General features: G+C 38.3%; 5 protein-coding genes and 1 non-coding gene across 8 annotated transcripts; 5 read left to right on the top strand and 1 right to left on the bottom strand.

Annotated features, from left to right (window-relative positions):
- The first annotated feature begins 207 nt into the window (after positions 1-207).
- LOC146546472 (uncharacterized) lies at positions 208-1,907 on the top strand. The gene has a single exon (XM_085266330.1). It carries the CDS (start codon positions 309-311, stop codon positions 1,524-1,526), a length of 1,218 nt encoding a protein of 405 aa, XP_085122456.1. The 5' UTR covers positions 208-308; the 3' UTR covers positions 1,527-1,907.
- Positions 1,908-3,835: 1,928 nt separating this feature from the next.
- Positions 3,836-6,357, top strand: LOC146546471 (duodenase-1-like). Of its 2 annotated transcripts, XM_085266334.1 has the most exons (6): positions 3,836-3,902; positions 3,978-4,125; positions 4,200-4,326; positions 4,438-4,555; positions 4,670-4,701; positions 4,793-6,357. In XM_085266334.1, exons 1-6 carry the CDS (start codon positions 3,845-3,847, stop codon positions 4,955-4,957), a joined length of 648 nt encoding a protein of 215 aa, XP_085122460.1. In that variant the 5' UTR covers positions 3,836-3,844; the 3' UTR covers positions 4,958-6,357. The 2 variants fall into 2 exon arrangements, with proteins under 2 accessions (XP_085122460.1, XP_085122459.1); XM_085266333.1 differs by having other exon boundaries at positions 4,438-4,701.
- A 1,267-nt stretch (positions 6,358-7,624) lies between these two features.
- Positions 7,625-10,417, top strand: LOC146546470 (duodenase-1-like). Its single transcript, XM_085266332.1, has 5 exons — positions 7,625-7,682; positions 7,754-7,901; positions 7,981-8,110; positions 8,795-9,058; positions 9,148-10,417. The coding sequence occupies exons 1-5, from the start codon at positions 7,625-7,627 to the stop codon at positions 9,310-9,312; spliced, it is 765 nt and encodes a 254-aa protein (XP_085122458.1). The 3' UTR covers positions 9,313-10,417.
- Positions 10,418-15,091: 4,674 nt separating this feature from the next.
- On the top strand, positions 15,092-16,515 carry LOC146546469 (mast cell protease 8-like). The gene is made up of 5 exons (XM_085266336.1): positions 15,092-15,150; positions 15,229-15,376; positions 15,466-15,595; positions 15,743-15,994; positions 16,094-16,515. The coding sequence occupies exons 1-5, from the start codon at positions 15,102-15,104 to the stop codon at positions 16,250-16,252; spliced, it is 738 nt and encodes a 245-aa protein (XP_085122462.1). The 5' UTR covers positions 15,092-15,101; the 3' UTR covers positions 16,253-16,515.
- A 3,106-nt stretch (positions 16,516-19,621) lies between these two features.
- LOC146546468 (5S ribosomal RNA) lies at positions 19,622-19,740 on the bottom strand. Its single transcript, XR_014890970.1, has one exon. It is a non-coding gene; the product is annotated as a 5S ribosomal RNA (ribosomal RNA).
- Positions 19,741-20,368: 628 nt separating this feature from the next.
- On the top strand, positions 20,369-25,057 carry armh1 (armadillo like helical domain containing 1). Of its 2 annotated transcripts, XM_085264858.1 has the most exons (11): positions 20,370-20,766; positions 21,156-21,224; positions 21,319-21,485; positions 21,604-21,800; positions 22,047-22,131; positions 22,290-22,406; positions 22,631-22,703; positions 23,581-23,710; positions 24,379-24,456; positions 24,531-24,612; positions 24,704-25,056. In XM_085264858.1, the coding sequence occupies exons 1-11, from the start codon at positions 20,561-20,563 to the stop codon at positions 24,730-24,732; spliced, it is 1,233 nt and encodes a 410-aa protein (XP_085120984.1). In that variant the 5' UTR covers positions 20,370-20,560; the 3' UTR covers positions 24,733-25,056. The 2 variants fall into 2 exon arrangements, with proteins under 2 accessions (XP_085120985.1, XP_085120984.1); XM_085264859.1 differs by lacking the exon at positions 24,531-24,612 and having other exon boundaries at positions 20,369-20,766; positions 24,704-25,057.
- Positions 25,058-25,531: the final 474 nt, after the last annotated feature.

Genomic DNA, 25,531 nt, shown 5'->3' with positions numbered 1-25,531 from the left:
TTAATCGACTAAGCGGGTCAAGTAAGAAACACTTAAATATTGAGTTACATTTGAAAACTGTTTAAAAAAAAACATATCCCCATTCCACATTCCAAAATGTCATGTGACAATCTGATTGGCTTAGGAGTGATGATGTCACAAGGATGTCACAAGGATGTCACAAGGATCCTTTGAAGATTTTCTATAAATAGGGGTGAGAAACAGCAATTTTCAGTTCGTTTCGTCGCAGCCTTTGTGTTTGCAGCCTTCAAACGTTCACTACAGAAAAATTTGGAAACCTCTCAGAGTCATCGGATACAAACGCCAACATGTATCCAAGATTACGGCAACCAAGACAAAAAGATTTCGCCGCCTCTCCTTCCACGCGTGGCCGGCCAATTTCTCCAAATGGCCTCTTATCCATCCAAAGGGCATTACAGGAGAGTAGGAATGAAAACAACCATCTCCAGAACAAAATTCGACAAATTGAAGAAGAAAAACGTCACCTGGAGAAGAAGTGCTTACAAATGGAAGCACAAAACAAACACCTGGAAGAAACACTACAGCGCCAGCCCGACATCAACATTATTAATGAGGGCTGGGGGATCAAGTTTGCTCAAGCCAGAGAGCAGATTGTATTCCTCATCAAAGAAAACAAGAAAAAGAGCGCTGAAGTTAAAGAAATGTCCGAGCAGCTTCAAGGCAGGAAAGCGACGATTGATAAAATAGAGTGGGATCTGCAATACATGGACCAAATCAATCACCTGCTCCAAAGAAAGCTTGATGAAGCTGAAGAAAAAAATAAAGAAGTCCTCCAACAGAAGGAACAACAGGACACAAAGCAAAAAGACCTGCAGCGCGAACTCCAAGGCATGCAGGAAAAGTACAGAATGGTGAAGGCAAAGTTGGATCAAACACTGGTCCAAAATAAAGACCACCTTCAAGAGAAAGAGCAAAAGCAAGAAAGACTGACAGAAGAAAAGTGCATTATCAAGGACTTTGAGAGTAAAAATCAAAAAATGCAAGAAGTCTGTAATGAACTGAAGGTCAAAACAAGTGAGCTGGAGGGAGAAAAGGAAACACTGGCAAAACGATGCTCACACATGCAGAAAAAGATTGATCACATGGCGAAAAACAACTCGGAGCTCATTAAGGGGATATTGTTGGAATTCAACAACTTGAAGCGGGAAAACACAGAAATGCAGGCCCAAAAGCAAAAACAAGACAAAACGCATGAAGACCTGCAGTGTATGCTCCGCGACATCCAGAAAAGAAATGAGCAGCTAGAAGGCCTGCACAAAGAAGATCAAGTGAGAAATGCAGACCTGCAGAAGGCAAAGCTGACACAGGAGGCAACATCCAAAGACCTCAAAGAAAAGCTTGAAGAAACACAAGCAACATTAGAACAGGTGGAACAAACATGCAAGAAACTTGAGAGGCAAAACACAGAAACCATCGATGAGTTGAGAACCCTCATCCTGGACAAAAAGGCGCTCGTGGAAAAGTCCATGAAAAAGAAGAAAAGATTCTTCAGCTTTTTCCGGTAGAGGGACAATACTGCTTCTTCAACTGATGTAGCCTCGTCTTGCTCCACCTCTGTTCACCCCCCAACCAGTCCCGGCAGTTGACTGCCCCCTCCTGAGCCTGGTTCTGCCGGAGGTTTCTGCCCGTTTTAAGGCAGTTTTTCCTCCCCACTGTCGCCTAGTGCTTGCTCAGAGGGGATTGTTGGGGTTTTCTCTCCTCTACCTTCTTTCTTTATTTACTTGTTAACTTTTTGAACTTACCTCATTTAACCTTGTTTCGTTATTTACTTGTTAACTTTTTGAACTTACCTCATTTAACCTTGTTTCGTTATTTACTTGTTAACTTTTTGCTCTTACTTCGTTTTACCTTGTTTCTTTATTTACTTGCTTGTTTAACTTTTTTTCAACTTATCTAACAAAATAAAACAGTTGAATTTATCCTTTGAGTATTGTTCATCTAATCTTTACAGAGTTTTTCCAAAACACTTTCAAACATTCAGATCTGTCTTTCATTTTCTTCTTGAAACCTCATGAACGGTGAACTAAAAACTCTGGAACATGGTTTGAAACACTGAAATTGTTTCAGCTGAAACTGGCAAAGTCATACGTGTGTGTGTGTGTGTGTGTGAGTGTCACAGGTGATATGGTGTCACTAGTCCGGTCATCATGTTTAGGCTCATTCACTCCAGAATTATTTAGGCCAAATCTTTAAAACAGTGTCACTGCACACACATTTCAATCACACAAACGCAGGATTAATTCTTTGCAGTATTTTATCTGATTTATTATGAGAATGTCATGCCTGATCATTTGCACCCACAACATCAAAAATGGGGGCAAAAGGGAGGAGACCACGTTTAATCGATTATAACACGAGGTCAGAAATATAAGTGCTGACATGAGTAGTGTCCACAGAAACCTCTGAATCTCAGCTAAAAGCTCATGTAAACCATGTCTACAAACACCAAACAAAGCAAAGACACCAGACAGTTAAAAGAGCAGTTACGTCACCATGAATCTGTGGACAGCTAATATCCATATTTTGATTTATGATTTTCTGGAGTTAAATGTGAACCGAAGCATATTTTCAAACGTGTTATATGCTATAAAATACTTTTAAAAATTAGGTGAGGGAAATAAAAAAATCATGTTTTCTATGTTTGAGTCACAGTAACTTTGACATAGTAACATCTGCAGTAATATTTAAAGCTCTGATGACATCTCACCAGTGTTAGCTTTATTTTGACACCAAGACTGTTTACACAGAGTTTGTAATTGCAGAGAAATACATTTATTTTGGTCATTTCCTTTTCGAGCAGGAAGCTCACCCTTCTTGTTATACCCTTTAGATGAATACAGAGTTTTTAATTAAATACATATTCTTTAAATAATGTTCCCTTTTAGAAAAAGTAGGATAATTAAAAAAAACAAAACATTTATTATAGCTCTGTCACGTAGAAAAAAACCTGTCTCTTTTCTGTGGTCTGTTATATAACATTAGGGGTGTTCGTGGCAATTAACTTTTTAATCGACTAAGCGGGTCAAGTAAGAAACACTTAAATATTGAGTTACATTTGAAAACTGTTTAACATCTGTGAAACTGGAAACTGGTTTTCACACCCCTAGAAGCAAACAACAACACCCACAAAAAAGTGCTTTGATATTCTCTGAAAGAAAACTTTCAGAGGAGAAACAGATAAAAGTGTTGATGAAACCACAGACAGCAAGGTGATGCACAAAGTGTTTGATTAGTTGTTACTCTTTTTCTGTATCTAATTACTCATCTTACATCTCTTACATCAAAACTGTATTGTTTTTCTTTTCAGTTTACAATGTAAATTCATTTGATTATTTATAACATCCAAAACCCAATTTAAAATAAAGTTAAATATAATGCATATGTCTTTAGTTATCAGTGTTTGCTCCACAATGAGAGCTGTTTCCTTACTGAAACCAGGTTCTGGGTTCAAACTTCCTGGTCGGTTGGGGTCTTTGTTTGCAGTTTTTATGTTTATTTCATATGTTTGTTAGTTTATTTTGTGGCTTCAGCCCTGCCATGATCCTGGCATATTAATTAAATTCTTTCACCCAATTACCCATTCAATTTAAAACACAACACAACAATTTACATTTAGGAATGATAAAAATGAATTAATTAATTTGTATAACATACTTAAATAAATTTATACACATAGCATAATCGATGTGTTTCACATAGCAAATCAGTTATCTTTGCATTAACAAACTTTTCAGAATTATCTTGAATAAAGGATGTGGTTAGAAGCACTATAAATGTGTCAGCTTGACACGCCTACAATGAAGTGAACCGTTTTCCTGGCATCATGCACGGTCTGCAAATAATTCTGCTACTCAATGTTTTGACATGTCTCAAACAAGCTGGTAAGAATTGCAGTTTTTAGTCATTATTCTCCAAACATTTCATATGGGCATTAGCATGTTTTTTTTTCTTTGAAGCACGTGGAAGTGACATCATTGGTGGGGAGAAAGTCCCAAGGAAGTCAATGTTGTATATGGTCTCAGTGCAAAACAAAAGTGGTCATATATGTGGAGGATTTCTGATCACCGAAGACTTTGTTGTCACTGCTGCACACTGTGATAATGAGTAAGTATCAGTCTTCGTGTCATTTAACAGGTTTAGGAAATGTATTGAGTGCCTCTCAATAATCTTTGCTTCAGATACCCCACGCACGTTGTTCTCGGTAACCACAATCTCAACAAAGGCCAAAAAATAAGTATCAATAAAAAATTCAAGCCTAGATTCTATCTAAATGTTTTACTGGGTGACGACATCATGCTGCTTAAAGTAAGTACAACAGTTTGAAGTGACATAGTTGAGTGATCTAATTATCTACGTTACATTACAGCATAAGAATTTTGAATGTTAACTTTGTGATTTGATTTTGTATCTCTTCAGCTTTCTAGAAAAGCTCAGCTAAGCGACATAGTAAAAATAATTCGACTTCCAACTGCTAAAATAAACCTAAAAGAAAATGAAGTGTGCAAAGTGGCTGGATGGGGAATAACGGAAAATGGTACTCTAACCAATATACTGAGGGTGGTGGATGTGCCTGTCATTAACAAGAAAGTCTGTAAGAAGCAATATTCTGTCATAAATATACGTCTTCCCGCCAACGTTATCTGTGCAGGTGGCTACCCCACACACAAGGGATTCTGCCAGGTATGTTTTCTTCTTCTTCCTTTCACTGAAATTAATAACTGGTCTCTCGTTGTCAAATGTATAAACACCTTAAAATTCTTTCTTTTCACAGGGTGATTCAGGTGGTCCTCTGGTGTGCGCAGGATTAGCTGTTGGTATTGTTTCTTTTAACAAAGGCAAGTGTAACTACCCTAAAGCACCCAATGTTTATACAGACATCTCAAAATACCTCCTGTGGATCAATGCAATTCTTAAAAACCCAAATAGTTATTTGTAAAACTACAATTGTTTTTCTGCTGTATTGCTTCATTTTGCTGTCATTTTCTTTGTGTGACCAAAAACAGAAATAAAAATTGTATCTGCTAGTCCACGGTCTGCAGACCGTGACTGATATTGTTACTAATAAAACCATGGTTTTATTAGTAACAATATCAGAAGGGAAATATTTCATTAAAACAATAACAAGGGATTCCAGAAAATAATTTGGTGTCACATGAAGAATAAGCAACATATAGTAGTATTAAGGTTATCACCATTACCATTTCAAGATGTTGCTGTTTTTCCATAAGATTAAAGTGACATCTTTTAGAGACCAGTATGTGTCACCACAGTAGTGAAAGTACATCTACACTGCTACACTGACTGGAACTATTTCACAGAGTGAGAGTGAGATGTCAAATAATCAATAGTGAAAGCATTATTTTTGCAATATATTTGGCAGCTAATGAGAAACAAACTAAATACTAACGAATATTCAATGTGTACATGACTGCTGAGTGAGCAACAGCAATAACCGTAAAAGAGACACTCATGTAAACAAACTGTAATCTGCAATGCTAGTGATGGGCAGATCAGGTCAAAATGTTATTAGTATTGATGCCATCTAGTGGTGTACAGATTGATACCAATTTTTCCTATATAAAATACGTTCTAGAATCAATTCTCATATTAAAATATTGATATTAAAATAATTTGTGGTAAATTAGAAGTTTATGATTGACAGGTAAACAGTGGAAATTAGCTATATTATTGAGATTGTCTAAATGATTGGTAGGAACTACTATTTCTGCTTGTCATGGTGATATGAGAAATAAATGCATCACGGCTCACATAGTAATCAAATCTGGCAGTCATTTAATCTCTTATGCATATCACTAAAATAGTTCAGAAAAAGTACCGACTGCATCTTAAGGATGTAATTTTGCTGAAGGAGTAATGTGTTTTTTAAAATTTGTTCACAACAGTGCTCTAACTGTACATCACCAAGTTGATTAAAAGAATGTATAGAGCATTGTTGTAATCTAATTTTGTACTGTGGTAATTTGTACATCCACATGCTTTTAGAATGTTTATAGATATGGATGGTCCAGTTTTGGATCACTGGGTGGTTGTCATACTCCGAGAGCAGGCAGGACTCAAACGCCGACTCTGAATGCAGTTCTGTGAATTTATATACAATGATAGTAAGCCCCAGGGCAGACCCAGGACACCCAGGACCAGAGATTATATCTCTCGGCTGGCCTTAGAACATCTGGGAAGGCCTTGGTGTTCCCCTGGACAAGCTGGAGGAGGTGGGCTTCTCTGCTAAGGCCGCTGCCCCCGCAACCCGGCCCCAGATAAGCGGAAGAAGATAAATGAATGAATGAATGAATGAATGAATAACCAGAGTAAACATAAAATGCTCTTTGTAAATGATTATTTTATTAAATAAAGAAGAATTGTTATCCAAATCTACCTGGTCCTGTGTGAAAATGAAAATGCCCCTTTTGTTAAAAATAAATTAACTGTGATTAACCACATTTTTTAGTTTAGTTTCACTAAACACACTCAGGCCCAATTACTGGCAGACTGGGTAAATCAAGAACTCAGTTCAATAGAACCCATGTGACAAATCAAAGCAGGCTAAAAGAACTCAATAAACAACACTTCATACAGCAATCTAAAGAAACACTTGAGAAACAAAGTCACTGATAACTCTGTGACCGGCCTACCAAAATTACTCCAAGCGCACATCCATGAATTAGCCAGGTCACAAAAGTACCCAGAACAACATTAAAGAACCTCGGGCTTCATGTGTCTCAGTCATGCTCAGTTCATGATTAAACAATAAAAAAGACTGGGCAAAAATGGCATCCATGGGACAGTTCAGGAGAAAACCATTGCTGACCAAAGAGGCATTTGCTAAAACATATCTTGATGATCCCCAAGACTTGAAAGACTGGACAAATACTTTGTGGAATAATGAGACAAAAGTTAAACTTTTTGGAAGGTGTGTGCACCATTACTCTCTGGCATAAAACAGCATTTCAAAAAAGAAAAATAATACAGAAAGTAAAATATGTTGTGGTTGTGTGACAATCTGGTTTGGCCTGCTTTGCACAAACATCAATATACACGTGCATAACACAAATAGGACCATGAAAATAGGTCATTACACAACTACAAAAACTGCCATGTTTGCTAACCGTACTGCTCTTCTGGATATCTTGATTCCTGCATTCCTGTTTTTCAGCCTGTTAGAAATGATCATGGAGCTTCTGCATGTGCGCTCCAACAAAACAGTGCTTTTAATTATATTTTGTGAGTTAGATGTATCAGGGATCCTGCACAAAGTACTTCTGTGTGTGTTGATTGTATACATATATCTCCATGTACACGTGATAGCATTTAGTTTACATCACTCTGTTAATTAAGCTGGAGCTCGGAAAGAAAAGCGTCTGGACTTCCAGTTTCTTGAAGACGTTTCACCTCTCATCCAAAAAGCTTTTTCAGTTCTAAGAGCATAAAGAGTGATTCAAATGTTCTGTGAAGATATGAAATGAACGTTGAGAAGACAGGAAGTGAAAACAACCCCAAAAACCACAAACCACAGACAGAGTGCAAGGTAAAGCATAAAGTGGTCGACTATCTCCCTGAAAGATTTTTCACCCGACTTCCATGCATCATGCACGCTCTGCGAGGGTTTCTGCTCTTTCAAACTTTGACGCTTCTTAGACATAATGGTAAGATTTTATCCATTTCTTACAGATGTGCAAAAGGGTGTTGCTTTTAAATTTTGCACATTTGCTTTCAGCACTGGGGAGTCAAATCATAAAAGGTAGAAAGGCTGAGAAAAAGCAGATGATGTATATGGCATCAGTGCAAGACAACAATGGACATATATGTGGAGGTTTCCTTGTCAGTGAATATTTTGTAATGACTGCAGCGCACTGTGCTCCCAAGTAAGTAATCAAAACTCTTCATGCAACCTCAAATTCATCAAAACATAAACGTTCAATTTCTGTATTATCATTAATGTAGGAATCCTACAAGTGTTGTTCTGGGCACTCACAATCTCAAAAAGGTTGATGACACAATGAGATATGATGTGAAGATGTGCAAACATTCTTTTAAGGATGTTCTATCTGGAAATGATATCATGCTTCTCAAAGTAAGTAGATAACTCCTGAATCTCATAGACATGCATCTCTTAGGTCCTGTATCAGGTTTTTGCTGCATATGTTATGTTGATGCTATATAGATAGATTTTGTCTTTTGTTTTTGTTTTAGCCAAGTGTTGGCTAGTAGCTGTTTGACAGTCACCATGTTGGTGCACAAATACCATTTTATGCCTGTCAAACTGCATTATCCTCGTCACTGTTCAAAAAGAACTCTAAAAACCTGAAATGTTCTGAAAATGGTGAGGTATAAGAACTGGATATGAAATGAATTTTATGCATTTCAGCAAGCCATGTGTGAAGCCTGGCTCCTTGGAAGCAAACTATAAAGAAATAAGTGGTGCCTCAACACTTTTACACAATACTGTAGTTTATTTTAAGTAACTGGCCCTGGATGTATTACTCATGGGAAAGCACATGAAAGAAAGAAAGTTCCTTATTGCTTGCCTTTTGCATTATATGTGATACAAAACAAACATGTTTTTATTTAGTTTAACAATGTGTTGCACATTAATAGGTATACTAAATGTTAGTGATGATTATGTATTGTAGTACATATTGGTTATTCAACTGACCAGCTACACATGTGGACACTCTGTTATGGTTTGGATTTAAACCCTATTAAATTTGCCTTAAGTATTCTCTTTTCTATCTCATTCCTTATTTTCTGCCACTAGCTGTCCAGGAAAGCTCGCCTGGAAGGAAACAAAGTTATTAAGCCAATTAAACTTCCACATCCAAAAATTAATCTAAAGGAAAACAAAACCTGCAGTGTAGCTGGATGGGGGGCCATAAAAAGTAACGGTGAAAGTGTTGACGAGCTGCAAGTGGTGGATGTCCCCATCATTAACAAGGACAGGTGTCAGAGTGTTTGGCAGAATATGCTTCCGGCTAAAGTTATTTGTGCAGGTGGATACTTTAAAAACAAAGGAATCTGTCAGGTAACTTTTTTTCTATCTACAACCTATGATATTAAAAAAAAGATTGATGATTGATGGGCAAATCAAATAATAATATTTCCTCCTCACAGGGTGACTCTGGTGGCCCTCTGGTATGTGACAATTTGGCAGTTGGTGTCGTTTCCTTTAACAACTACAACATCTGTGACTATCCGAATGTCCCCAACGTTTATACAGACATATCAAAATTCCTTTCTTGGATCAAACCCATTCTTAAGAAAAAGAAATGCTACTAATCTCTGGCTGTCTTCCACAGTGCATCTTTTGTCCTACCTTCTTTCCCTGGGCTCCAACCAGTCATGATCATTTTGTTAGACCTCAATGGGAGTTTTTGCTGTAATCAGAGCTAGATTTTCACCATTAGGGGGCAGCGTTCAATTAACTTTTCACATCTGTCAGAAACAAGAAAATGGAGAGTTTGGTGTGAGATCAGAATAGTGTGTGGTGAGAACCATTTACTTACTGAAAGAAGGTTCTGGGTTTAAAGTTCCTTGTTGGCCAAGGTTTTCTCTCATAGTTTACCGACACACTTGTTTGCTTAATTGATGATTTTAGATTTTACAGTGAATGGTTTTCTGTCTCCTTGTGTTACGCCTGCAACCAACTTGCAGGCTGTCCAGGATGTACCTTCCCTCTCACACTATGATAGCCAACTCTTCCTTCTTGACACCAACCAACAGTACCTCCTCTGTGAGATTACTGCAGTATTTCATGTTTCAATATGAATATCATTTACATTCATTTCATGCAGAGAAATGTAATCCTGAGTCAAGATGTTCTGTTACACTGTCAGGTGTCAGGAATGATTAAATCTCTTTAAGCATTTTGGCATTACAGTGAGTCCAAAAGCAAAAAATAAAACCTGAAGCTTGAAACTGTATTTTCTCTTACTCATGTCATTTTCAAAACTTTTTTGGGGAACTTTGCTGTGGGAACATCCAAGGAACAGGCCAAAGGCTTTAGTTTTTTCCACTTTAAAAAGCAAAACATTGCTATAGATACAAAAAGAAAATTGCTTCAACCTAAGACCCGTGACGATAGCCAAAAAAAGTCTCAGAAAACATGGATCACATATGAGCCAAAATATAAAATGCCCTAATACTAAAACCATGCATATATGAATTCGGTATCTCAGTAATGTTTTAGTTCTGCACGCAGAACATGCAATATGTCTAACACCTTGTGAATATGCATGTATCTGCATTTGCTGCTGTACTTGTGGCTGTTTGTCTAAAGCAAGTTTTTTTAGTCAGCAACATTTTCTAGGCATTTATACATGTTCAATCAGATTGAAAGATGGGAGATAATATGACTCTTATCTGCTATATGCTATGGAGTAAATGTAACTGCACTAGTTATTAGCAAGCCATTGTTGTTTTAGTCATTAGCCAGTGTGAATGCAGTGTTTTCATCTCCGTGAGAATGCTGACATTATGACCGGTATCTGGTGACTGTGGTTTCTTTGATTCAAAAACAGTTTATTACACTAATCACATGTGTTTTGGTAGCTTTGGCCTATGCAAATGAATAATGTTGTTTCTTCTTATGCTCTTCATTTGAAAAAGTTGTCCATTTAAAATTAAGTTGTGATAGTAAACAATTTCTTTGAAGGTAAAAGGCGAGGTAAGAACTAAGAACATTCACTTTCTGATCTGATATCCAAGCTAGCCTGAAAATGTCTCTTCTGAGAAGTGATGTAAAAAAGAGAAGGCTCGTTAAAAACAACTTTTTTTACACCAATGTGTAAAAAGAAAAGCCAAAAACATCTTCTTCTGTTCCGCTATCGGTTTCTCTACTTAATCAATCTGCTGATTAACTCATCTGCTTATCAAAGGAACAGAAGCTGATTTTTTAAGACTGAAGAACACACTTAGATGTGGGCAGATCTTCGTGTCAGCCGGATAATGTACTCAGCCTCAATCAATTCTGTTTTATTCACAGCTTGTAAATAAACGTATTAAACCTTTCCCAATGCTCAGGGTGTGGGTCCATCCTTATGACAAAGTTACAGTGTGTAAAAAGTTCACCTCTGGATGTCTGTTTACTTAATCTCTCGAAATTCCAGTGCATAATTTTATCTATGGTGGTTGCTGTAGGACAAACGTTTTAAACAGTCAAGAAAGAACAAAAACATTTAATATAGGATACATTCCAGAAATCCTTCCCATTGTCTTTTCCTGACCTCTTGTCCTTGAGCTGGGTATGAGAAGTAATAAGAACTTAGGAAAAGAGAAGAACGGTGAGCTGAGAATCTGAATGACCTTACACTAGTCTCCTTAACAACGTGGCAAAGTACAAGGGATACAGCCTTAAGAGATTCAGCATGTGAACAAGGGTGACAAGAGTGAAATCAGTTCTTATCTAAGAATGACAATTATGGATGACATTTGGATGAGGTAAGGTAATGACTTAGCATTTGACATGGACTTTTTAAATTCAGAAATACAGACCTCTGCTGAAAGCTTTATCAGACATTTCAGTGAGCTAAATTGTTGAATAGCATCTTCTAATGGCTGAACGGCAGACACTCTGTCCACAGGCCAATGAGATTTGAACTATACAGCAATAGATTATATGCATCATGTACTACAGCTAAAGATTTTATAGGAAAACAAATGCAAAATAATAATATAGTCAGACTAGTAGTACAAAGACTAAATGCATGAGAAATCAGCAAATGTGTGTGCAAAGGACAGTTTACGTACATGTTCTACAAGCAATAGCTTATCTGGATCCTGTAGTGTCTGCGGTTCATCTAGTTTGCTGCAGATCTCAAAGATAATGCCATTCAGCTGTGTCAAGCCTGGCATCTGCCTTCTTTACTTGTGAGTATAGTTAAACTACAGGTCAATCAATGTATGTGAAAAACCAGAGGAAAGAAAATCCAAAAATCTTGGAATAAACAAATTTTAAACACATTGTAGTTTGCTTCCACATATGTCTATATGTTGCCAGTACACACTATACTATAAGGCTTTTTGTCAGTTTTCAACCATTACATAACCAAGATAACCTTGAAGGCCTTGGTGGATGCAAAATTTATTGTTGACTTGACTCCAATGACGTGCATTGCTTCCGTTAAGTCATATCTTAGCCATTTATGTGTAAATGGAAAACCAATGAGTCTGATGATAGACCTGAAGCAGGAAACTGGTTTCTGTGCTTCGTCATTGAAAGATGCAGAAAATAAGAGAAAAAAGCAAAGAAGAAAGTCACAAAAGTCACTGGCAATGATGTATAATCCAAAATAGCCACTTAATCATACTGACAAAGTTTGATTTCCACAGTAAAGTCTTTACATCTGAGTTTCCACTCGTTAAAAGTATCCAAAGTCACTTGATTTGTACCTACAGTTGACCAGGAGGCCAAAAAGGATATTGAATGAAACAAATCAGGAGGCCTAAAGTGTCTTAAATTTCAAATGTTAAACTAAAAATAAGCAGCAAATAATGATGGACGAGCATGTCTGTCCTTCAGACTGATGTGGCACTATGATTATGATCATGCAACACAAGTGTGCAAACTTAACTTGAACAAAGGATGTGGTTAGAAATCAAAATATTGTAGATAATAATCATACTTACCAGCAAAACAGACTGTTTCGCAAAAGGTTCATCTTTTGTGTTTCGAGTGAACACAAAGAAAAACAGGAGCAATAGAGACCAAAACAAAGAACTAACAGTTCAGGAGGCCAAAAGTGTGGCCACTGGCGAAGACAGAGCAATTTTGGAAGCTGACCAGGAGGCCAGCAATGAAGGCGGAGCAGATCTGGGTCTGGAGGCTGACAATGATGACAAAAACCATCGGGCGACAGGACTGGAGGCCGATGGTGGCCGCAAAGATTGCACCCCCCAGGAGGTCAACGGAGACCCTTGAGTGAAGCAGGTCCAGACTGTGCAGTGACCACTGACTCGAGAGGAGTCCAGACCACTGGCTTGGGCGAAGCAGGACCAGACAGTACGGAAACCTATGACGCAACAGGACCAGACGGTGCAGGCTGGGGGTGTGTGTGGCACAAAGCAGGTTCAGGCTGCCCTTCAGACTTGTGCTGAAAGGGAACCAGTGGCTTGAGTTCAGGTTCTGTTGATGTGAAGCAGTGCAGAGTCCGATGCCAAAAGATGTCAAAAGTCTTAGAAACTTTGGACAGAATATGAGCCAAAATAAAATAATGAAAAATAATGCAAACAATAAATAAATATCAATAGAGTGTTGCAGTTTTAACCCACATGCAATATGTATAAAACTTTGTATATATATGTGAGTATCTGTATTATTATTATTAGGCACAGTGGTTAGCACTGTTGCCGCACAGCAAGAAGGTCCTGAGTTCAATTCCACCATCAGGCCAGGGTCTTTCTGTGTGGAGTTTGCATGTTCTCCCCATGTTTGCGTGGGTTCTCTCCGGGTACTCTGGCTTCCTCCCACTGTCCAAAGACATGCACTTAGTGGGGATAGGTTAATTGGTTAATCCAAATTGCCCATAGCTGTGAATGTGAGTGCAAATGGTTGTCTGTCTCTGTGTGTTGGCCCTGCGACAGACTGGCGACCTGTCCAGGGTGTACCCCGCCTCTCGCCCTATGACAGCTGGGATAGGCTCCAGCGCCCCCCGCGACCCTGAAAAGGATAAGCGGACGCGAATGGATGGATGGATGGATGTATTATTATTAATATTATTTTTTATTATGCTGTATTTCTTTGATGTGCATGTGGTTGTTTGTTGAAAGTCAGACTTATCAGCAACATTTTATAGCCAGTTAAACTTGATGTGTTCAGTTAGCATGTTAACAGATGAGCGATAATGCTCGACTCTTATCTATATGTATCAGTTGCTGTTTTACTTATTAATAGCGTGAATGCAGTAGTTTTATTGCTGTAACTGACAACAATGAAATTCATAAATCTGGTAATTGTGATTTCCCTGATTGAAAAACAATTCATCACAGAATTCAAATGTGGTTCAGCAGCTTTGATCTATTCCAGCGAATAATGGTGGGGTTTTTTTTAGTTATTTGTTTAGGAAAATCCTCAATATAAATACCAGTTGTGATTGAATTGAAAGTCCTTATTGTCATTATACAAATTATAACAAGATTTAAAACAGCTCCATAGTGCACATGTGCTTAGCGCATTCTAAAAAACTATACAATAATATAACAATAAATATAATATAAATACACAGCACCAAGTAACAGAAACAGACCGCCAGAGAACGATGATACAGTCAGTGCAGATACTGAAGTGCAAATTACGTTTGTGCAAGTTTTAGTTGAGTATGGTGATATCTTTGGGGAAGAAGCTATCCCTGAGTCTGTTTGTTCTGGCCTGTAAGGATCTGAAGCGCCTGCCAGAGGGTAGTAGGTTAAAAAGATGGTAGCCGGGGTGGGTATTGCCCTTCAAGATGTTTCTGGCCCTGCTGAGACAACGGGAGTTATAGATGGCAGACAAGGATGATTTTTTGCGCTGTGTTTACCACCCTCTGCAGTCTCTTCCTGTCTGCAGCTGGCATGCCACACTGTCACTGCATAGGTGAGCAGGCTCTCGATGGTGGATCTGTAGAAGGTCACCAGCAGCAGGGTGTTTAGTTGCTCTTGTGATGGTGTAGTAACCACAAAGTTAAAACTCAGTTAAAAAATATTGTTTTGCAAAGGTGAGACTTTAAAAAGGTATCGTAATTACACTGTTTCTGTATTGTGTTACACTTTCACTTTCTGAGCTGATATGTAAGCTTGCCTGGGAAAGAAAGCACACAAAATTTGGCTCCTTAAAAAAGTTGTTTGATCAGCATTTGGTCATCGGATGTAAGGTTTTTTTTCTTGGTTTTATGCATCCATAATAAAACACAAAAAAGACATTCGCAACATTTCTCACATTTCTCAAAGTGGGGGTGGCTTGGGTGGGTGAAAAGGATGTGGTTCAAAGTCAAAATGAGAGTGATTATTATCATACTTATCAACAAGGCAAAACACCCTATAAAAAGGTCTCCTTGATGCTCCTACCAGAAACAGTTCACCGTTTGGCTAACATCATGCACGGTCTGCAAAAACTTCTACTGTTCCATCTTCTTGCATGCCTCGGTAAGAACTGCAAGTCTTTGTTATCAATTTCCAACCATTTGTTGGGACATTAACTTAATTTTGGTTTTACTTTTTTAGGGCATGGAAGTGATATTATACATGGGGAAAAGGCAGCAAAGAACTCAATGCTTTATATGGCCTCAGTGCAGAACAAACATGGTCATATATGCGGAGGATTTCTCATCGCTGAAGACTTTGTGGTCACTGCTGCACACTGTGACAATGAGTAAGTAAGTTGTAAGTAATCCAACGTCTTTTGTGGTCAGTACGCTTTTATAAAATGTACTGACCAAGTCTCATTGATTACTTCTTCAGGAACCTTACACACGTTGTTCTTGGAAGCCACAATCTCAACGACCATCATGAAAAAATAGAGATTAAAAAATCCATCAAGTTTGAAAATTATAGAAATGTTCAATATGGTGATGACATCATGCTCCTTAAAGTATGTACATATTCATAGTTGTAACAGTTTCACATGAATTATAAGACCCTATATTTGTGGCGTTATAATTCAAATTTCATCACAGCAAAAGGGTTACTGTATGAAAACAGACATTTCAAATTTTCATTTCATGTTGTGTGTCTTCAGTTATCTAGGAAAGTTCAGCTAGACCGCACAGCAAGGATAATTCAGCTTCCACATGCTGAAATAAAACTACAAGAAAATGAAGTGTGCCAGGTGGCTGGATGGGGTTTCACTGAAAATTACACTCTACCTAATGAGCTGAGAGTGGTGAACGTTCTTGTCATTCAACATCAAATCTGTAAGGAAAACTGGCCTGATCTTCCTAACAAAGTTATCTGTGCAGGTGGCTATGGAACAAATAAAGGATTCTGTCAGGTATGTTTTCTGTCTCTTCAATATATACTAATTAGATTTTGCAAAATATATAAAACACTTAATATAAACTGACAAAATTAAAATATGTCCTCCTCACAGCGAGATTCCGGTGGTCCTCTGGTCTGCAATGGGTTCGCAGTTGGTGTTGTTTCTTTCAACAAAAATTTAAACTGCAAATACCCAGATGTACCCAATGTCTATACGGACATCTCAAAATACCGTCAATGGATCGACAAGATTCTCAGAGGTGTAATTTAAGCATTCCTGATTGCTCTGTCGATGTAACCAAAAGTGAAAATTAAAAAGATTCTGCTACTTCGCTCTGTCAAGCTGACCTAATTGAATTCAAAGCTCCTTATCACTTTATTCTGTCACCATGGATTCTTTCAATTACAGCAAGTGTTGATGTTCAAGTTATCTTTTATTACAATGTTCTAAATGTATTTTATGACCATGGGATGTAGATAACTTGTAACTTTATATGTTTCTGTGCTTGTAATTCTGCTGGCGTGCTGTCTGTACTGTTGTTTGACCCCCAAAGTTAAATAAGCAAATGAAAACAGCATGGTTGTGTGCACCTCATTTTATTTCAGATTTCCACAACAAACTTGGTGTCAAAAATAGAATCCCATGCCTGTTTGTATTCAGGGTCTATAGGAGACTTGAGCATGCTAGATAAAATTAGACAATTGTGAGCATGGCTAACACATCTGGTAAAGAAACCCCCAGTGAACAGGAAGCTTTCATGTTTACGAATGGGGTTTATGGGAAAAATATGGAAATTGAGCTATCAGCGTTTGGGTAAAACATTTCCACAAAGAGGAACATTGAGCTTGATGCAGCTAATAGATCATAAATCATAAAGTAAAAGAAAAAAAGCCAAGAAATAATTAAAAGAGTAATAAATAAACAAAAGTGTAATCACAAGTTGTGAAACACAAAAAGGGGAAATGACACCTGATTTAATTTTTTTCACTATCAATTGGGAAGCACTCAAGTACTCCTGTTAATTCCAGTGCTCCTCCTACATCTGAATAATTCCCTGAAGGTGTACAAACGAGTATTAGGGCCACAATAAGAAAAAATAATTGAGAAAAAAGTTGAAATAGTATTTCAAGAAAAAAGTTTAAATGTGGAGACTACAGATTACAAACTGCCATGGTTGCTATATCCTCTGAGTGAAATTGTACTTCAGAATCGGTTTTGGTAACAGGAAGGAAATGATTTCTCTATTAGCATGTAAACACAATGTGGTGATCAGTATAAGAACATTGATAAGATGGTGCAGAAAACTGCATCTGGATGGAAAAACACACAATTGTTGAAGAATGAATTTGCACACAAGAAAATGGCTTGTAATGGACAGACAGAAAGGTTATCGATAGTTACATCTATAAATGCAAGGGGATGTATGCTGTATGACAAAACGGCTGATCAATTTGTTTCAATAACTCGCCTAAACAAGGCATTTTATAGAGGGTATAGCAGCCGTAGCAGTATGTCTTTGGACAACAAGGGTAATCCTCACATTTCAACCTTTTTTTTCGAAATACATTTTTGACTCTAATCTCAAAATTCTGACTTTATTCTCAAAATAATCAAAGGCATTTTTTCTTAATGTTGTTCTAATATCTAGTGAAAATGTGCATAGTAATGAGGCCTAAACAACACAGACTGTATCTATATAACATAGAGACCATCTATGCTCACAGTCATCCTCTCTGAATTCAAACCTCCAAGCTTTGCATCCAGACCTCAGTCATTTGCACACTCATGTGTCATCTGATTGCAGTCAACATGTCAAGATATTTATCAGGTAAAAAAAAAAAACTAAAGATTTCTTCCCATTTGTGTAAACCTATGGCTCTCCAAAAATTACTTTTCACTGACTTGCTGTATGAATCTTTCCTCTGAGTCTAAAATAATATCTTTCCAATCAAATGTTTGCATTTCCAATACGTCTATACAAGGAAGATTAAAATCACTTTCACCTCTCCCCACTGCATTCTCAAAATGGCTTCTGGCTAGTGTCTGTCTTATTATATTGAAATTGCAAATCTTTTCATACAATTTCCAGAAAACCATCCCACTTTCCAAAGTGAAAACTCTTTTTATAAGTATGCAGTTCACAGAATTGATGAAGCCATGTAAGAACTATGTCTTTGCTACCTGGTTTGGGACTGTGAGCTGCTGATTCGATTTCAATTCAATTTCATTTAAGCAGCACCAAACAACAACAACAGTTGCCTCAAGGCGCTTTATATTGTAAGGTAGACCCTACAATAATGCATGAGGGCCAGCCATCTGCCGTGACCTTGGGGTGAGGGGAGGAAGACAGGATGAAAGACATGCTGTGGAAGAGGGACACAGATTGATAACAAGTGTGATTCAATGCAGAGAGGTCTATTAATACATAGTGAGTGAGAAAGGTGACTGAAGAAGAAATACTCATGCATCATGGGAATTCCCCAGCAGCCTACACCTATTGCAGCATAGCTAAGGGAGGATTCAGGGTCACCCCTGAATCCTCAAATGGACTGATTACACTCTTATGTTCGAACTTGCTTTTCCACATGGCTAGACTGTGGCTTGCACAGAAGTCTAAAAACAAAACACTGCTCAGATCAGATCCAGGAGGCCATTCCTGCCGATCACACCCCTCCAGGTCTCACTGTCATTGCCCACATGAGCATTGATGTCTGCCAGCAGGACAACAGAGTCCCCAGGTGGATCACCCTCCAGCACGCCACACAGGGACTCCAAGAAGGCTGGGTACTCTGGACCTCCATTCAGTGCACAAGCGCAGATGACAGTCAGGGCCTGTTCCCCAACCTGAAGGCCCAGGGAACAAACCCTCTCGTCCACTGGGAGAAACCCCAACGTACAGGCAGCAAGCCGAGGGGATAATAGGATACCCACCCCAGCCCGCCGCCTTTCACCAGGGGCAACTCCAGACTGAGACAGAGTCCACCCTCTATCCAGGAGACTGGCTAGAGAGCCCAAGCTGTGGTTTGAGGTGAGTGCTCTCTGTTTCAGGAAATAACTGCCATCCTTAATCAACACAGGATTTTTTGAACTGTCAGGTTTGCAGACAACATGGCACATATGAGGAATGGGAATTCTTCATGTGTGCAGGAAATTTAGGGAACACTTATAGTTGATGTCTTAATTATGCAAATAGCTACTATGAAGTTGATGCTTCCTGTTCTGTCAGACAGAAAACAACTATTTGTATCAAGTTACATCACATTGTCTGAAATAAAATCATTATAATAAAGTTAAATACGTATATTTTTAGATAAAATCTTTAAGTATAATATATAAGATAATATTTCGAAGTCACAAAGGTAAAACTCTTTAAAATGTCATACCAAATGTAGGTCAAATGAATAAACTATAGATCTAAAAAAGAAAAATACATTTGTTCAATGTTCTCTAGGAAAAAATGAGGATCCTTTTTGTCGCTGGACTTTCACAACCAGAGAACCGGCCTGAAGAAACCTGTTACGAAGCTTTTAAAAGTCAGCATTTTCCAAGTTTTAGAAATGTTATCAGTGAGTATTTACTGAAGCTGTCTCCACTGATTGAGCAGCAGCGCCCTCTGCGGTTTGTGTGTAGAAGCGAAAAAGCTTACAGCACCTGGTATTCCCAGGCGGTCTCCCATCCAAGTACTGACCAGGCCCGACCCTGCTTAGCTTCCGAGATCAGACGAGATCGGGCGTGTTCAGGGTGGTATGGCCGTAAGCGACGGAGACACTATATAAAAGACCTTTAATAGGTGGCAAATACACAGTTCAATAAACGTTATTGTGATACATTTCATATGTTACAGCGAAAAGATACAAACCTTCGTTATTAACTGTAGCTTCAACATTGATCTGCGAAAAAATGCTTTTCCTGCAGTAACATTTGGATAATAACACATGTTAGTTTATTAATTACAGCACAGTACAAGTGATAGAATGCATTTAAAGCATCATGTCAGCAACAGTCCTACCTTTGCTTCGTATGGTTCAGTTTCCCAGTAATGTCCCTTAAAAATGCAAGGTCAAGTGTCCACTCATGATGGGAGTCATGACGTGCCCAAAGCCGATCACCTTTGCACATAACGTCTGCTGGTGAATGATGCAGTGGTAATGCATAAAGTTTGGGAACTCTGTGTCACCTTTACAGTGAGCGATGAATCCTGTATGTCTGACGATCATAGCAGGAGCTCCGTCGGTAGTCAGCGATACCAGCTTTTCCAAAGGTACCTTTTTCTCCGCGAAAAACTCCTTCACCGTGTTAAAGATGTCAACTCCACTCCTAGTTGTCTTTAGCGGCAGTAGTGTCAGAAGTTCTTCTGATTTTCCTCCCACCAAGTTTCCGGGTGCCAGTGTGTGGCCGTTACTAAGCAACCGCGAGTTAGCAGCAGCAAACCAGAGATAGAGGAAGAAAGCTACCAAAATCAAGCCTCTGAATTTAAGATGTTATTCTGTATCTCTGGATAATTATTCAGATTTCTGGCTCTGCTTCTTCACTGTTGCTTAATTTCGGTTTACCAGCGATAAGCAAGGCAACAAAACGATGTCAACACAAGAGCAACAAGCTAACATCGGCAAAGTTCTCAGCTTTCTTCGGGAATGGGACCGCGGTGACATGAGGGTCCGCGGTCGCATGTTGAGCACCTTTGTGACTCAAAACACGGGGAAGACGTTTTATGAGCTGGAGCTGGAGTTTGCGCAGGTCGCCAGTCTCTTCCTAGCTCGACTTACCACATGGATGAAGCTCACGTATCCTTTATTCAGCCGTGGTCTAGGAAAACTGTTAGTTTTGGACATATATTTTTTGTACAGCTCAAAAAACGTGTCCTGGGTGGGGTGTAAATATTTCCAAATAGTAGTGGGATTCGTGTTTCCTTGCGTAAGTCCTGCAGGATTTATTTTGAAGACTTAAATGAGGCTTAATTTAAGTCTACTGCTGGTTAAACCTGCACGGGTTTGGGACTATCTTGATTTTGAGGGGCCTGCATAACATGTGAAAACAACACATTTAAATCATAAAACATATTTTTTGTTATACACATACAGCCAAATGGTGCTGAATATATTCTAGCATAAAATATCAGAATAAAGTTTTCAGAATGTGCCTGCAACTGGACAACCCTTTACTAATACTTCAGTTACATGTTAGGCACCTTCCTGGGACTTCAGCTGAAAGCACTTGGGATTTTCCTGTCTGCTTCTTGTCAGTAAGTGACCCAAAATGCGGGACTGTAATCTGCAAAAATATCTTTAGGCCAACAGATGTTTTCTTTCAATAAACCATCTTTCTGATTTGATCAGTGATCAGTATCTGATGAACTTCCTGGAGGATGGGGGAGCTCTCACTCTGCTGGACATTTTGAGCCACTCTCAGAGCAAAGATGATGACAAGGCCGGAGCCATCAAACTTCTACTCACTGTCTCAAAAGCAAGTCGCAAGTACAAGGAGATCATCTGTGAAAGTCACGGTAAATTTCACATTTGTCTGTGGCATATGTAAATTTATTTTAGATTTCAGATCAGATTTTAAAACAGCCTACAATATAGTTTATTTTATCAGTAATGCTTCTTTTGCTTTGTTTCCAGGTGTTAAAGTCATAGGCGAGTGCCTGTTCACATCAAACAGAGATGAAACCAAAGAGGCAGCGTCGGTCCTTTTGGAGTCCCTGTCCCACGGAAATCCCAGATATCAGGACCAAGTCTACAAATATCTGATTACCTGCATGACTTGTAGCTCACCTAAATCCCTGCAGCTTATTCTGCACACCTTATGTATCATCCAGGTGAAGCCAGCCATCTGTCAGTGTGCCCCAGAATGGCTGTGGCTACAATGTAGCTTGCCATCACCAGTGTGTGAATGTGTGTGTGAATGGGTGGATGACTGGTTGTGTAAAGCGCTTTGGAGTCCTTAGGGACTAGTAAAGTGCTATACAAATACAGGCCATTTTACAGAGTATGCACAAAGCTGTATGTTACTGCAGTCAGTCTGTATGTTGCAGAACTGATTTTTAACATTTTTTCTTTTGCAGCGAAAAATGAAAACAGCCCATTACAGCATTGTAGAGCCTCTGCTTAACACACTCAGATCCCTACACCTGGAAGTTCAGGATGAAGGTAAGCTGACACGCTAATTTTTAAATTTATCCTGAAATTTCTTTGTATCCTGTGAAATAACAAATCATTCCATTAGCCATTGTGATTGTGGATGAAAAATTGCGATCCTGTTATTATTAATCAGCTTTTCTGGTTTTGTCTCTTTATATCTTTGACAGCCATTAAACTCATCTTAGACCTGAAGCATTATGATGTGAAGGCAGTTCTACTGACTGGTTTGGTGGCTCTACTGAGGCCTATTAAAGAAAAAGAACACCAGCATCAAATCAGCAAAGGTGACATTAGAGTTTGGTTGTGCGCTGTGAAAGCCTTTAATATACACCTCTTTCTTTTGACCAATTATGGCCGCCTTTTCATATTTTAATTGGTGCCTTTCTGCAGTTTGTGATACAGTTACACAACCCATCAGTGAATGTGTTATAATTTTGTAAATGAGCCCTAACTTGTCACAGTCATTTTCATAAAATGTTTTATTGACAACCTTATACAATCTTGTCAGAATCAGAGATGACTGAGATGACTGGATCTTTCCCTGTACTTGTACAGCAAGCTGCTGCAGCTAAAACAATACGGTATGGAGTCCAAATAACCTCCTCAATCACAGTATAACACAAACTCAGTTAAACTTCTGGGATATCTCTCTGTCCAGTTAGCAAACAGAACATAATGTGAATTGTTCAAAACCATGATGGCTTTGCAGGTGGTTGCCAAAGACCATTGCTATCATGCCGTGCTCATGGAGCGTCATGTGGATGTTATGACCAAACCTTTAGAAACAAATCACACACTCATTTACATACATACATACTTATATCTTCTCTAACATTTGCATTACACACCCACAGAAACTCAATGAGGACAGTATAAACAAAAATCCTGAGTTGTTCACGATAGATGCAAGGAGAACAACTCAAGGTTTGGTATCTTGCCCAAGGATACTTTGACTGTAGTAGCCAGGTGCTCAAACCATTAACCTTTGAATTAGTAGACAACCTGCTCTACCTCCTAAACCCCAGCTGCAGTGACAAAGTCATAAGCTAAAAGAAAAACTAGAGAAAAATCTGTCAGGAGGGATAAGAAGAGAACAATGGTTTATAGTCACCACCTGCAAAACTATTTCCTTTTTGGCAGGTGTCGTGTTGTTGCCTTGTTACCACTTTCTTTGGTAGCAAAAAGGGTGATTTAGAGTGACAGTGGTTTATACTTCCCAGTAAATAGATTGAGATGCATGAAGCTAAACTGACTTTTTAGGCCATGGTTTGATAAAACCATGACATAACATTTTATTCATGGCAGTGTGATAGCTTTATATGTTGTAATAAAGTAGCTATCTTTAGCTGCTCCCATGTCACAAGGGTTCACAATAGCCAGTAGCTCCCCATGTTTGATTTGGCAGTTTTATGCCCGATGTCCTTTCTGCATTTTAATGATGTTCAATATTTGTTAAAGGCTGCTGGCTGAGGAAGATCAAGAGCTTTCTCGTGAGCTGCTCTCTCTTGGAGTGATCCAGCATCTTCTGCACACTATGGGCAACAGAGAACATCCTGATGGCCAAATACAAGCCAGTCTAACGTTAGAGGTACTTCAGTGTGTGTGTGTCTTCTCAAAAAAGCAGGCTGATGACACCTATGATGATTTCTCACAACCATTTGGTACAAATAAAAAAAAAATACTATAAAGCGCTTCAGCCTTCTATTTTAAGACTTCACTTTTTTTTGTTCTTTACATTTTCTTTTCAGCAGAATAGGACATATTCACAGTTGTAACCCAACTGCTTTTTGAGAGCTTCATTACCTCATGCTTGAATGTGGTCCTGTCAGCAATCTACTAATGCATGTCTACAAAGCAGGACAGTTAAAGTAATTATGTCTTGCCCAATTTTCAACTGTTTTTAGATGGTTTGAGTTTCTGTTACTGTTCTGATAGAATTTTCTGATTACTTATGGGTTTTCTTATCACTGCTTCTTGGTCCCCACTGCCTCCACCCTCTTTAAGAAAAATGTGTAAGCAGTAATTTGCAATTATTGTGTTCCAGTTTTTTTTCTTTTGCATTAAATTAGAACCAGAAAGTGCCAGCCTTGTAATTAAGTGGAAACAGAGGCTGCTTTTCTTGAAGTTGGGCTGTTTGTAAAAATGTGTTTGGTTCATCTCCGTTTCTCATTTGTTTTGGTTTTGCATCTGTAGAAAGAAACATTAATTCAGACATATGAATATCAGCTTCTGGTGTCTGCTTTCATCTCTGTGTAGTACTTTGTCGTCTCCTTCCCTGTTGTTGAGGACCAAGTGCAGAGAGTGATGGGCAGCGCTCTGTTTGCAGAGTTCAAAGTAAGCGATAACCTAAGTTAAAGGTGCATTGCTCCAAGTCAGTACCAACAAATATAATCACAATCTTTCTACAGAACAAAGCTGACACTGTATACATGAACATGAATGAAACAGAAGCAGAAATGCTGCTAACAAATCAGATTAACATGTCACAAGGTAATGATTTTACTGTTTTATTTGACAGCTGATTATTTTCCTATATTTCCTGTACTATGTGAAACTAATTGTATTCTTTTTCTTTTTTCAGTTTTAAATGGTAACAAGCCTGACAGCTGACCAGAGGAAAAATCGTTTCATAAACGGATATAAATAAGGTTTTTAGAAATGTTTGTATTAATACCTATAACCTGTTCTACCATTTGTTTTTGTATTAAGAAAAAATATTCTATCTATCACTAGAAAAATGGGAAGTTCAGTCATTTATATTAATATAGCGAGAAATGGCTCGGACAATGGAAGCTCTGTCATAGTTTTGGGGCTTCTTCTCAAATAAATACAAATAAATAAATAAATTTGCAATTTATATGTGTTTGAGGTGTGTGCGCACACACACACACACGCGTGTGTATACTCGCTTGAGTCAAATTTGAGGTCGCACTTTTTAACTCCCACCCTTTGGGGACACCGGTTTCTGTTTGGTTTAGAAGCAGGCTGACAACTGAATTTTACACCTCCAAATCCACAGAAATAAAATAAATCACTTGAGATTTTCATTTCATTAAGCAATATTTCTTCATACAGTATTTTTACCTTCCTATTGGGGACTGGGAATGTTTAATGTCCCCTTTGGTGTCTTCAGTGATAAACCAACACAGATAAACCATTTTGTGCCACTTTTGAGGACCGTACTTCCCTTTGGGGTCTTAAGCAATACACAGATACACTAACTATTTTACTTCAGTTTGGGGGATATTACTTCCCTAAAGGCAAGTCCTTCAAAGTAAGTACAATAAAATGTAAGGTTACAATTTAACTACCCAATCTAAAAATAATCATTTTGCAATTAAGTATGTTAATTTGACAACATCCAAGGGATTTGAAAGAACTTAAAATATAGGTGTCTGTGAAGATTCTC

The sequence above is a fragment of the Mchenga conophoros genome, linkage group LG23, assembly GCF_057382185.1.
Source record: "Mchenga conophoros isolate Kocher_MC1m ecotype Shallow Benthic linkage group LG23, M_conophoros_male_GT1.1, whole genome shotgun sequence".
Taxonomy (NCBI): Eukaryota; Metazoa; Chordata; class Actinopteri; order Cichliformes; family Cichlidae; genus Mchenga; species Mchenga conophoros.
Note: the sequence above shows the minus strand (reverse complement) of the source record. Positions and strands in the feature narration are given on the sequence as shown.